This window comes from Notothenia rossii (assembly GCF_949606895.1).
Source record: "Notothenia rossii genome assembly, chromosome: 1".
NCBI lineage: Eukaryota > Metazoa > Chordata > Actinopteri > Perciformes > Nototheniidae > Notothenia > Notothenia rossii.
Window position 1 is genome coordinate 41,375,629 of NC_136912.1, and position 12,601 is coordinate 41,388,229.

At 39.4% G+C, this 12,601-nt stretch overlaps 2 protein-coding genes across 4 annotated transcripts in view; one reads left to right on the forward strand and one right to left on the reverse strand.

The window, feature by feature from the left end:
- The window catches only part of LOC307033384 (uncharacterized protein), a 226,357-nt gene that overhangs the window by 90,888 nt on the left and 122,868 nt on the right, over positions 1–12,601 (reverse strand). The gene's annotated exons all lie outside the window — the stretch shown is intronic.
- LOC307033401 (uncharacterized protein) lies at positions 6–10,859 on the forward strand. 3 transcript variants are annotated; one of them, XM_079671860.1, is made up of 5 exons: positions 6–595; positions 3,489–4,404; positions 5,739–5,894; positions 6,522–6,614; positions 7,486–10,859. In XM_079671860.1, the coding sequence occupies exons 2-5, from the start codon at positions 4,381–4,383 to the stop codon at positions 7,801–7,803; spliced, it is 591 nt and encodes a 196-aa protein (XP_079527986.1). In that variant the 5' UTR covers positions 6–595; positions 3,489–4,380; the 3' UTR covers positions 7,804–10,859. The 3 variants fall into 3 exon arrangements, 2 of the variants coding, with proteins under 2 accessions (XP_079527986.1, XP_079527985.1); XR_013806494.1 differs by having other exon boundaries at positions 6–4,352; XM_079671859.1 differs by having other exon boundaries at positions 6–4,404.

The following is a 12,601-nucleotide window of genomic DNA, read 5'->3' on the forward strand; positions in this document are numbered from 1 at the left end:
ATAGCCCCCTCCACGAGTAACGTTTCCACGTCAGGTATTATGTAAGCAATCAGCAACACACGGAGTTAACATAATTATACAAACATGGGTTAATGATTAGAGGTAACTGAGTTATTTATTTTGTTTAAGTTTCAGCTATAAAACAACCATGGTGCCGTTTCTTTTTATGTGAAATATTATTTATATATTTTAAATAAAAAGCAATGTTAATTCTGTTTACAGTTCTGTCATCACATTATTTAATGTGATTTGTTAATTCAGTTTTAAAGCTTAGCACTTAGGCTGGATCCATGTCTTTTTAAATTGAAGAACTCTGTTGAATTTGTTTGGATATGACTAAGTAATTTGTCAACTTCTGTCTGATAAGAGGACTGATAAGGTTCAGTGTAAAAAAAACAGATGTAATGATGAGTCTTAATTTACAGCAATATTGCGAGTTCTCTGTGTAACTTAGCTTTCATGTATGTTGATTGGTCTCTCTCAATTTTTCACAGCAATTTGTGACTGCAAAAGTTCCTGTGGCTGCTGTCCGGCTGCAAGAGTGTCCTGTCTAACCGTACCTGTATCTCCAATCCAACTTCATCAGTGACTGCAGGTAAAAGGTGTCATCTGCCATTCTCAAGTTCAAGATTGAAATGTTTTTTTAATTTTTTGCTGGTGATTTTGTTTTGGTGGGCAAATGTGGAGGTGTAAGGAGTGTAGTGAATCTCTTTCTGGTAGATATGAGTTACTAAAGCATTTTAGACTACAGCACCGGCATAGGCAACGCTATCCATGCCCACACATAAACTGCCCGTGTACATTTAAGACATGGAATGCTTTGCACATTCATTTAAATAGAACCCATGCCAAACAAAACTCTCAGGAGCAGCTGGAATTGTCAATATTCAGTTGTCATTTGTGCACTTCGAGCGATCTTCCTACGGAGAGGGATTATTTTGTACACATTGGAACTCATTTTTTACAGTCATGAGACTGTTCCTTGTATGTTTGTGGGTTGCAGTTTTGAAACAAATATATACGCAACATTTCACTTCACAAAAATAGGAAACACAAACCGCATACGTTGAAAGATTTCAAGCCAGGTGTAGTTAGAACCATTCTAGTTGCACAATAATCCTCTGATAATCCTGAGGAATACGCACATAATCAAGATGATTCTGCAGTTGAAGTACACAGTGCTTGTTCAAGTAGTGATGTGGATGTAACTCAGAACTCTTCCAAAGTAAATGAGAAAAACTTTGCTGCATCGTTGCTCAAGTTAGAGCATTTTGCACATGTGGCGGGTACAAACATTGATGAGTTTTTGGAAGAACTGCTTTACTTAAGTTCAGCAACATTGCCCCTCTCCATTAACATTCTTGAAGGTGTATTTCAGAAACATAGTCCCACAACTGATAAGTCTGTGATAACAGAAGTAGCCACTGCTCTCTGCGCATCAAACCCCTTGCTCAAAGGAAAGGTGGTCCCCTAAGGACATCTTATCTCCGCAATCAGTATTACAAAGACAGCTTTAATGTTGTAGAACCCATTGAGTACATACTTGATGCCAAGGAAAAAAGGAGTTTTCAGTATGTGCCTGTACTCAAGTCTTTGCAGCAGCTCTTTCAGAGGAAATATGTTGTAGACAAGGTAGTTGAAAACCACAGAGTGCAGCAGAGTAATAGGGGGACTGGTGAACAACAGATTTACAAATCTTCCCAGGATGGTTCACACTTCAAGGAAAACGGTTTTCTATCAGGGGATGACTTAAGAATTTTGTTGACTGTATACATAGATGACTTTGAGATTTGCAATCCTCTGGGTACTTCTCGCAAGAAGCATAAGCTTTGTGGAATCTACTGGACTTTGAGTAATTTGCCTCCAGGCTCACATTCATCACTATCCTCGATTTACCTGGCGGTCTTGTGTAAAACTGATGATGTGAAGAAGTATGGTTATGACCGTGTCTTACATCCTCTTCTTCAAGATATGATAACTCTAGAACAAGTTGGTGTTTTCATTCCATTGCTTGGCAGATGTCTCAAAGGCACCATTCAGGTTGTTGCGGCAGACAACCTGGGATTTCACAGTATAGCTGGTTTCAATGAGAGCTTTTCTGGTGGATATATCTGCCGATTTTGCACAGCAACAAGTACAGACATTCAAACAAAAGAGGTAAAGTCAGGTGCATTCAGTCTAAGGACAAAAGAACTCCATGACTCATGTGAAATCAGCGCAGGAGAATGGGGCAAGCTGTTTTGGGGTGAAAAGACATTGTTCCATCACTCAATCTCTTGACCACTTCAGTATTCACACGCGTTATCCTCCAGATATTATGCATGATATTTTTGAGGGGTTAGTGCCAGTAGAGCTTGCACGTTGTTTGGCATTGCTCATATCTAAGAAATATTTAAATCTTGAAACCCTCAACAAATCTATCCTCCAGTTCCCTTATAAGTGGGCAGACAAAATCAACAGGCCACATGTGATCCCACACACATTTTCTAAAAGAAAAACAATAGGTGGGAATGCCCATGAAAATTGGGCTCTGTTGAGACTACTCCCATTCATAATTGGGCATCTGGTGACTGAGGGTGAAATTGCATGGCAAATACTGTTAGACTTAAAAGACATTGCAGAGCTTGTGGTTGCGCCAACACAAACAGATGAGTACATTTCCTATCTTGAGGGCAAGATTTCAGAGCACAGACAAAAGTACCAAGAACTCTTCCCTGATGTGCGACTGCTACCAAAGCATCATTATCTGGAGCACTATCCACAACTGATCAGGATGTTTGGTCCTCTTGTGGGCCTCTGGACCATGCGTTTTGAGGCCAAGCACAGTTTTTTTAAGCAGGTTGCGTGACACACCAATTGCTTTAAAAATGTGCCCCTCTCGCAAGCTACTAAGCATCAGCTAATGATTTCCTATCAACTGGTATCATCCAGTTTTGATGAAGCTGCCCTGGAAATCACAAAGGTCTCAACAGTGCCTTTGGATATATTGAAACATGAAATAGCTCAGACTATTGCCCAGAACTTCCCTGGTACAACTGAAGTTCACTTAAAAAAGTGTGTGTCAAGCAAAGGGGTAACATTCAGAAATGGGATGATAGTTGCTAATGGGTCTACAAGTGGACTGCCTGACTTTGGAGAGATTCTTCAGATTTGCATTGTACAGGAGAGACTATGTTTCATGGTGAGAAGGCTTTATGGGTGGTATAGGGAGCATTTCAGAGCCTTTGAACTGAGTCCAGCAAGAGAAACTGTTTTGATTGAGCTTGAGGAACTGGCAGATGATTATCCTTTGGCAGACTACTTTGTTGGACCTCTCAGAATGGTGACATTAAAAAGACACAGACATATGAGGTAACCGACAGATTTAACATTGAATGGTTATTTTGTCCTCTCATTGCTCTGTTGAAATTAAGATTAACCCTTGTGCATCCCTTGAAAAAAAGGTTCTGTGTAACATGTAGGCTAATTTTCTCATCCCTCTTTCACAGACGGCCGTGGCATGGCTACTCCAGTGAAGCTCAGAATCATTTGAGGAGAAAACAGTTCCCAGAGATTGATCCTTCCAGATGGGATTCCAGAGTCTGTCACTGAATTCACACAGCAAATTAAGAGGCAGTGTGGAATAGAAGGGGAATTCAGGCTCCAATTCATGGATGCTGAGTTTGGGAATGAATTCACCAACTTGCTGTCAACATCAGATGTCCAGGACAGAAGTTCCATCAAGGTCATCTTTACATCAGTTGCACCTGCACAGCCTGTTGGCTCCCTGCCCCCTCCCTACTCAGCTGCTGCCACTTCCCGCTGTCTAAATGACTCCTCATCTCTCTCATCTGGAAGCTCCGTCAATACTGGCATACTGTCTTCTCCTGAGTCCACGTCAAGATCATCTGGATAGCCCCCTGTCTTCATTGTGCCCCGGTTCTCTTACGACACTGAACTACAGCTGGACAGGGCCAACGCTACTTTCAAAACGGACGGAACAGTGTTGAGTCCTGACAACAAACTTAAATCTGCCATTCTTGATGGCTTAGCTGAGAAGATTATAGAATACAAAGTCTACCTCTCTGACAGTGAGTTTGAGGAGGTAGCAAAAGCTCTTGTCTCATCACATCCATGTTTGAAAGAACCCAGTTCTTTCACTGGATATGGCGGATGGAAGACGAGCTTGAAATATAAACTTGCTAACTACCGAACAAAGCTTAGCTTGGATGCCCCGTGAATATAGTGAATGCCCTAAAACACAAACCTGATGGCAAATGCAGTCCTGGCTATGGTGTGAAAAATCCGAAAAAAGCAGAGGTGAATTACTGCCCCACCTACCCATCCGGGGAAACGGCAGAGACGCTTGAAAAGTTAAGAGTGACCCTCCTCTCAGAAGTAATGCAAAGGAATAATGAGGACAAGGTGGCAACATTGATGGAAAAGACCTTTCTGTCTTCCTGTCATTATCAGGAATTAGACATGTAATGGCTATGTATTAGAACCTTCATTCTCCTAAACTGCTGGGACATTTCCCTATAGCCAATACCTTTTATATTTTCTACTCTTCACTTACTTGTCAGCATAGGTCGGCATTGATGTACAGAGCCGACAGAAGACCTTGTTTATATTGGCATCATATTGAGAGGTGCAGTGACGCGTCCTAAAACCAGGAAGTAAGCTGCTGGTTCCCTCGACAAAAAAGCAATGGGATTTCTCCATAGGGTTTTGGAAAATAGCTGGAAATAAGGTCTGTGGAAAACAAACCTGTTTGATAAATGCACATTTTGTTCAGCCGGATAATATCCACATGTCTACCCTACTTTTATAATTTTCGAATCATAACTCTAATCGATAGATTATAAAAGGGTTTTAGGACGCGTCACTGCACCACTAGAAAACAACTCCATCGATCAAGCTGGCTGAAACTTTCTCTCCCTCTTCTTCTCATGCTACCTGTCACTCTCCTTTAACTCGTCCGGTGACTTTCTTTTATTTGATGATAGTTTTTTGCCCGGCGCTCTCGGGCAAACGGGAGCCTGCTGCGGAGCCAGCGCGAGCAGGCTCCCGTTTGCCTTTCACCCAACAACGACAACCGCCTCACGAAACGCTATGTTGTAGCGTTAATAAACGAAACAATTTAACAACATTGCTTGTCAAAGTACCTATACCACTGGACAATTTTATTTTTTTTATGCAATATTTTTAGTGGCCCGAGCGGGCAAGTGGAAAGTACGTTATGCTGGCCCGGGGTGTCTAAATAGTGCTTCCGAGCCAGCGGGCCATTTATAATGTCGAGCCCTGCTCTCTGTCACTGTGCATGTGTGTAATGTTTGTGTGCAAGTTAGACGGGGCCTGCGTGTGTGCCTGCGTGTGTGACTGTGTCTATGAGGGAGAAAGGAAAGCTCATTTTGGCCGCGGCGGGAAATTGATTTGACAACATAATACTCGATGTTCACGATGTGGTCATTTACGACATCGCATGGAGTGCAATCCACGATGTATCGTGTAAACTCGATATATCGCCCAGCCTTACAATGAATGCTTACGGACTGCACAGTATGTGCCATATAAAAAAACATATTGACAAATTCTGAATTTTGTATGTACAGTGGCATTTGTATGCAGGAATCATATAAATAAATACATGATTTATGCAATTGCATGTCTTAAACGGACTGAACTGCTAAATCAAACCTGTAAACAGTGACATCAAAATAGCCAATCTGAGTTTTGTGGGTTTTGTTTTTTTGTTGTAGGTGAATGCAGAATTTAAGAGAATCACAACAATTAATTTGCAATCCAAGTTCTTCTCTTCGCTGGATATTCACTCTACAAGCCTGATCGACGTGTATAACAAGAAAGGTGGAGTTCAAGGGAAGAAGATCAAAAGCATCATGGTTCCCATAACCCAGGTATGAAAACAATGTAAAGGTGACAAAGAAACTGTAGGAGCTGTACAAAGTCTAGGATGTTCCGTGAATAGCATAGCATCCGGAGCATTATGTTTTTGATATTTTTTTTACTTAGCACCACATCCATTCCCCCAGTGGGGGTCATTGTATCAGAGTGAGCGGCATACTATTATGAGGGCCAAAAATAACGCACTACAAAGCTGTCCCTGACAGCAGTCTTTCATGGAAATGGCAGATGTTCCTACCCCAATGGTCACTGAGTGTACTGTAGGGCTGCAGCTATCAATTATTTTAGTAATCGAGTATTCTATCAATTATTCCATTGATTAATCGAGTAATTGGAAACAGATTACCTTTTTAAAGCAAAAGTATTTCTTCAATAAAAAGCTATTTTAAATATTCAAAATAAGACAGGTCTCCTCAAATGAACTAATTGTTTTCCTTTTTTAGAAAAATGTATTGCTTAAAATTGCATAGTATATTATCTGTCCAAACTAAACCCATTTAATTAAAGTGCAATATTACATTCAGGGTTTTAAAGAAAACATTTGTGAAACGGTGAAACCCAGTCTTCTTGTTGTTCTTAATGGGCTTTTTTATTGTATGTTTTCTGATCTGCATACTTAGACTGACAGCATTGACGTGAGACGCGAATGCATCCTCAAAGGTCTTTGTGTCTACTTCAACGAAGATCCAGAGAAGCTGGTGAAGGAATACATGGTATGTTGATTTACCTTTTTTATCTTCACAAAGAGGAGGATGATCATAGTTGGTAGGGATGTCCCGATCACCTTTTTTTGCTCCCGATCCGATTCTTTGATTTTGACAATTTGCCGATACCGATTTTTCCCGATCTGATCTTTATGCAATGCATTAAGAGAAAAAAAAGAAAAAAAGCATTCAAGTTGTCCCTTAAGGTTATTTTTTTTATTTAAATTGGATATTCTATCCAACATGGATATAGCTTCTTTTTTCACAGCAGCATTGGATCAGTTCAGTTGTGCAGCATTGGATCAAAACAAAATAAAGCTTATCAGTACTCGTTAGCTTACTGCTACTATTAGACACTGCACCCTGCCCACTCTGTTGCCAGATTTGAGAGAAATAAGCAACCAGGTCTATGAAAACAAGCCCCAAAGAAGCAACCCATACATGATGTTGTGTCATTTGAAACTAAAACTAAGGCCTCAGGGTGAGTTTAAGACTTGAACATGGTCATTTTTGTTTTGTAACATTGAATAAAAAAAAAAGTTTAAAAAGATTTTTTTTAAATCCCCATACCCGATTTTTTCCTCCCGATTCCGATCTTTTGAAAATCACGTGATCGGCTCCGATCACGTGATCGGATCGGGACATCTCTAATAGTTGGAATGGATTGTGTTTCCTCTAAAACTAACCCTTAGGGCAATGTTGCCTTTACATTTTGATGATGTTGGATGTGTTAATGCTTTTTGGAAACAGTGTTTTTTCTTTTTCTTTTTTTTCAATTTGGAAAACCCAAACTACATAAAGCTCGATATGAAACATTATAGAAATGGGATGTAATGCACATCAGTGAAAATCACTCTCCTTCTTATTTGTTTTTTCACAGAGCATTGACAACAGCAGTCAAACGGCAATGGCAGAGACGGTCTTCGGAATATTTGTCATTCGACACGAAGGTGCAGAGCCTGGGGATGACCCCGAGAACGTTGGGATCATTCTGGAGGGGGTCGAAGTGCTGGATGATTTGGGAAACATATCTTTTGCAGTGGCGATGATATTTGCCCTCGTGTATGCTCTAAACTTGAGCTACCCTCCAGAGCTGAAGTTTACATTTGAAGCACTGCAGAAAATAATGATGGAGCTAGATGGAAACAGACTATCCACAAAAGGACAAGTCCTCAAAACATTGCTTTCCCGTGCCTAATGTCACTGTTTGGGATCGTCTCATGTTCCAAACACGCAGCCATCAGAGAATCGGTGACTCACCTTGACAGAAATGTTGATTATATGCAAGAAGTTTAAAAGTAAGCATTCAAAGTTGGCTGTAGCATGGTTACGTGGACCTCACTGAGCAGAGGGCTGTGCGAGGAGGCAGATGTTACCATGTTGCCTTAATTGGTCTACTGTTGAAACATTTTTATATTTGGGAAGAAACTAAATTTTTTCAAGTATCTTTCAGTGTAAAGCATTGTTTACCTTTGCCTATTTTGTGAAATATATATTCACTGTTATATTTAACCTCTTAAGCACTGAGCCTGTTTTTCAGGTTTCAGGCTCCAAAATGCCACTAACACAGCAAAGACTATATCTTCACTTCTAAAAGGGGTAAATTAATAATCTTTTCTCTCAAAGCAAGGTTACATCTGTGAGTTGGATGTAGAAGTGTCAGAATCAATCTAGATGTTTTTATTTTAAAGTAAATTCAGATGGAACATAGTAAAAACATGTAAATTATAATGTCCGCCTAAAAAAAAACCATTACTTATAGTGAAAACCACCCTTGAATGATGGGTTAGTAGACTAAAAGCTTTAGGAATCCAAACTATAACATATAATAAGTACCCTGTATCAAGATTGATGCAAAACAAGTGAAATTTGACCTTTTTAGAGAGGTTTAGAAAAATAAAGTCCAGGCGGACTCACCTCTGGATAATTTGGGAACCATCGGTTCCATTTGACCTTTTTCACTGTAAAAATAATTGTATTGCTTTGAATTATCACTATAGGTATTCATTCCATTCAAATACAACTGTTGTGAAAAAAAATTAAATTTTAAATTTTAAAAAACATACTCTTAGGCCCCACAATGCTAACAGTGAGCCTCTGGATTAGCCCCGAGCGAAAAATGCTAACCTGTTACTGCACCGGAAATCACTCCTAGCTCCCTTATTACTTATCCCAGCTGCACATCCAACACATCGTTTATGATCGTAAAGACACATAATCTAACGGTGCCCACCTCAACACTGAAAGATACACACTTGCAACGTTATCAACAAAAACGTACATCAAAAGAAGTGGCGCTAGGTAGCTACACAATGCTAACGTGGCTTACCTTTGTCTTTGTCTGGTCTAAACTGGTCTTCAATGGCATTAAAACGATAACAACGAGGATGTAGTTAATCCATAGGTTAATATCCAATGTGGCTGTGTCCCCTTTGAAATGTTCTGATAATCTATAAGCAATAAAACTGCAATTCCATTATCTGCTGTCCGCTCTGTGCTCCGTGCGCTCTGGGTCCTGCAATTCCTGCTTCCTTACGTAGTAAACAATAAGTAAAGTCTGCTGCGTAAAGTGCTTACGCCGGCTGGCATTCTTCATAATTTACGCAGGACCATATCTCTGGAACCCATTTTTCGATTTGGGTGATTTACACCTTTTTCTTAACCAAAATATCCAATAGAATCGAGGGGCAGTTCCCAAATCCACGTAAACATTACCATAGACAGGGGTGCACATAAGTGGTACGCAGGTACGCATGCGCGGCAACAATCTGAAATGCGTACCGTCACTTGTGTCACAAAGCGCATTTGCGTACCGACGTACTTGTGAAGCTTTTCCAGAAGGCGGTTAGATCCCCGGACGAAAGTCGGTTTCCGTGTGCACAGACAGGGCTGCTGTTAACGTCGGCCTGTACAGCAGCACTGCGCTAAAACAGCTGATCAAAACGTTCACACGCTCTGTGGTCCCCCGGTCTGATAGCATTAGTTAGCATTTTTTCGCTCCATGCTAATTCAAAGGCTTGGTATTACTCTTGTGTTTCTTTTAGCTAAAAATGGTTCATATTGTTAGTTAGCTGAGTTTCTTATCGTTAAAAGGGTATGGAACATTAATAGTTTCATAAATGTTAAGAAGCCCTGAGACATGGTCTCGTAAAAAAACGGTGGGGGGGGGGTCCACTGGGGGGACCCTCATACTTAAGAGGTTAATAACATCTGTCAGCGTAAAGCATTGTTTCTCTTTGCCTATTTTGTGAAATATATATTCACTGTTATATTTAATTACATCTGTCAGCGTAAAGCATTGTTTACCTTTGCCTATTTTGTGAAATATATATTCACTGTTATATTTAATAACATCTGTCAGCGTAAAGCATTGTTTATCTTTGCCTATTTTGTGAAATACAATTTTATTTCAAGATCTCGCGTTTGTGTTATGTTTCCACCCTTGAAGCTCACTAGACTGTAGACTGTTGAAATTCAGTTTCTGTTGGTTCACTCTAAACGTTTTAAATGTGTAAACACTCAAAAGTTATTCTTTGAATTAACTTGATTAAATCATGGACAGTATTTCCACATGATGAAATGGCTTTCTTTCCGCTTTAAGCAATTACGTTGACCCAACCCAAGTAAATTAAGTTGGTAACAAACCTTATAAATAAGTAGTATCAATCCTAATAGATTACGTTGACCCAACCCAAGTAAATTAAGTTGGTAACAAACCTTATAAATAAGTAGTATCAATCCTATTAGATTACGTTGACCCAACCCAAGTAAATTAAATTGGTAACAAACTTTATGAATTAGTAGTATCAATCCTAATGGATTATATTGACCCAACCCAAGTAAATCAAGTTGGACCAATGAAATTGCTTAATCTTGAAAGAAAGTGATTTAATCATGTGGAAATATTGTCCATGATTTAATTACGTTCATTCAAAGAGTTATTGTTTTGAGTGTACCTGTTAAAGCAACATTAATGTTTTGTTTAAACTACATGCTATAGTTTTCTGTTTAATCTACCTATAGTGCTCAAGGGGTACATAATATTATTTAATTTATGTGAATAGAGGCATTTCGTACATTCTTCAACAGGATCCATTCTAATCTCTTATGTCTACAGCATTTATCATAACATTTAAAAACAAATAGTCAATATAGACAAACACATTTCTTTGAACAAAATTCATGTATTTTTCTCAAAAAATAAAACAATATTAACAACCACCACATATCCAGATGAGCTTTTGGTTTTTCCATCATGCACTTAAGAAAAGGGGAAAGTGGGGTTGTTCAATTCGCAAATATGGATTTAATATATGAAACATAATTTATTCATGTTTTTCGTCGAAACATGAATCAATCATGTAGAACTATTTTAATCTTGAGGGGTGTGCGTTCTACCATTTTTTCTTCCCGCATCGGAGGAGTAAGCTGGTTCTGTCCCGAGAACATCTCTACAAGGTAAAAGTTATTTAAAGTTATTTAATGTCATCAAATGTTCGTCATAGTTATAGGTTATCACAAGACGCATTGTTTGCAAAAAGCAGAGTTCACATTTGCCGTTACAACGAGCAACGTAAATACAGCTGTCAATTTGTAAACATTGTCATTCACTGTTAGCTAGGATAAAGCCATGAAAATCATAAAGTGAGTTTATATTGATTGACTTGTGTTTAGCGTGTTTTTTTATACTGTGAGTATTTGTAGAGCGTAAGTCCGACAGTTGCTTGATTTACAATATTTAAAACTATGAACCTTGCCCAAAGTTATGCACATTAAACCGAGCTCAGTGGGGAGGGGGCAGTCATAGCCGATGGATGAGCTTGCAGCATGTTTGCATGTCTATAGGCCACGTCTTGTTTTAAATTATTGTTTCATGTCTGCTGTCAGGCGGTGTAGAACTTTACTGCGTCTGACGGCTCTGCATGTCTACTCTTGTGCCGACTTTTAAGGGCGCTGATGCAGGTTGTAGGCCTACCTTACGTTAAGCGACCATCTTTACCCATTTAAGGTGTTGATTGTTAAAGATACAATATTGTCTGTGGGACCGCAGTGTTTTCCCTAAAAAACTGTATTTAGGTCTCTGATTGGATCCGCTTTGTGTTCATGTAAATACCGTAAATACACACAGATCAAAACAGAGACACAATATTTTGTGTGGGGGTGTGTCCCGGTGTTACAGTATAAGTTGAGTCATGACAACTGGCGACATTCTATTATTTTCGTCATAGGAATCCGGGGCGTGTACATTGAGGACCCATTGTTGACTTACCAGGAAAGAAACATCGTTTGTCGTTTACGTTCATCTTTTGCTATATCTGCCTTCCTAAGATCACTTTGCTGCACATTCAGTACTCGTATGTGAGGTTGTGGGTGAGAGTCCGATATCGTGACGCTTACAGGGAGGTATCGAACATTACAAAGTAGGTGACTGTGTGGATGCCTGTTCAAAACATTGCAAACTTCAATAAATCATTTAAATTATATATTTGTGTCCGACTTTCATTTGTTCATCGTTCTTAGTGTGATGTATAGTAGCTTTGATAGCTGTCCATATCTTCAGACAGCCTAAAAGTAAAACACAAGTTGTTTATTCACAGCCCGAACGCTCATCGAGATGACTGGATCAGTCATGACAACTTGTGATCAGCTCCGATTAAATTGTGATATCAATTATGTAGCTAACCTCCAGGGAGCACGTTTATTTTATGAAATACCTGTATCCCTCTCATCACAACAAGACTCTACACTGTGCAGGAAAAACAATTACATACATGAAAATAACCTTGATGCATGGGAATTAAACACACAAACTATCTTCCGTGGCTATACTGATATGTCACAGTAACGGTAAACCACAGAAAAGTAAGTCCAGCAGGGCACAAGTTGAATACATATAATACGGTAGTTCTATTATGCCTTTAAGCCTATACGTTTAACCCATAAGAACACCGAACCATTTCTACTTTTGGGGAAATTAAGGGGAACGTCATTTAGAC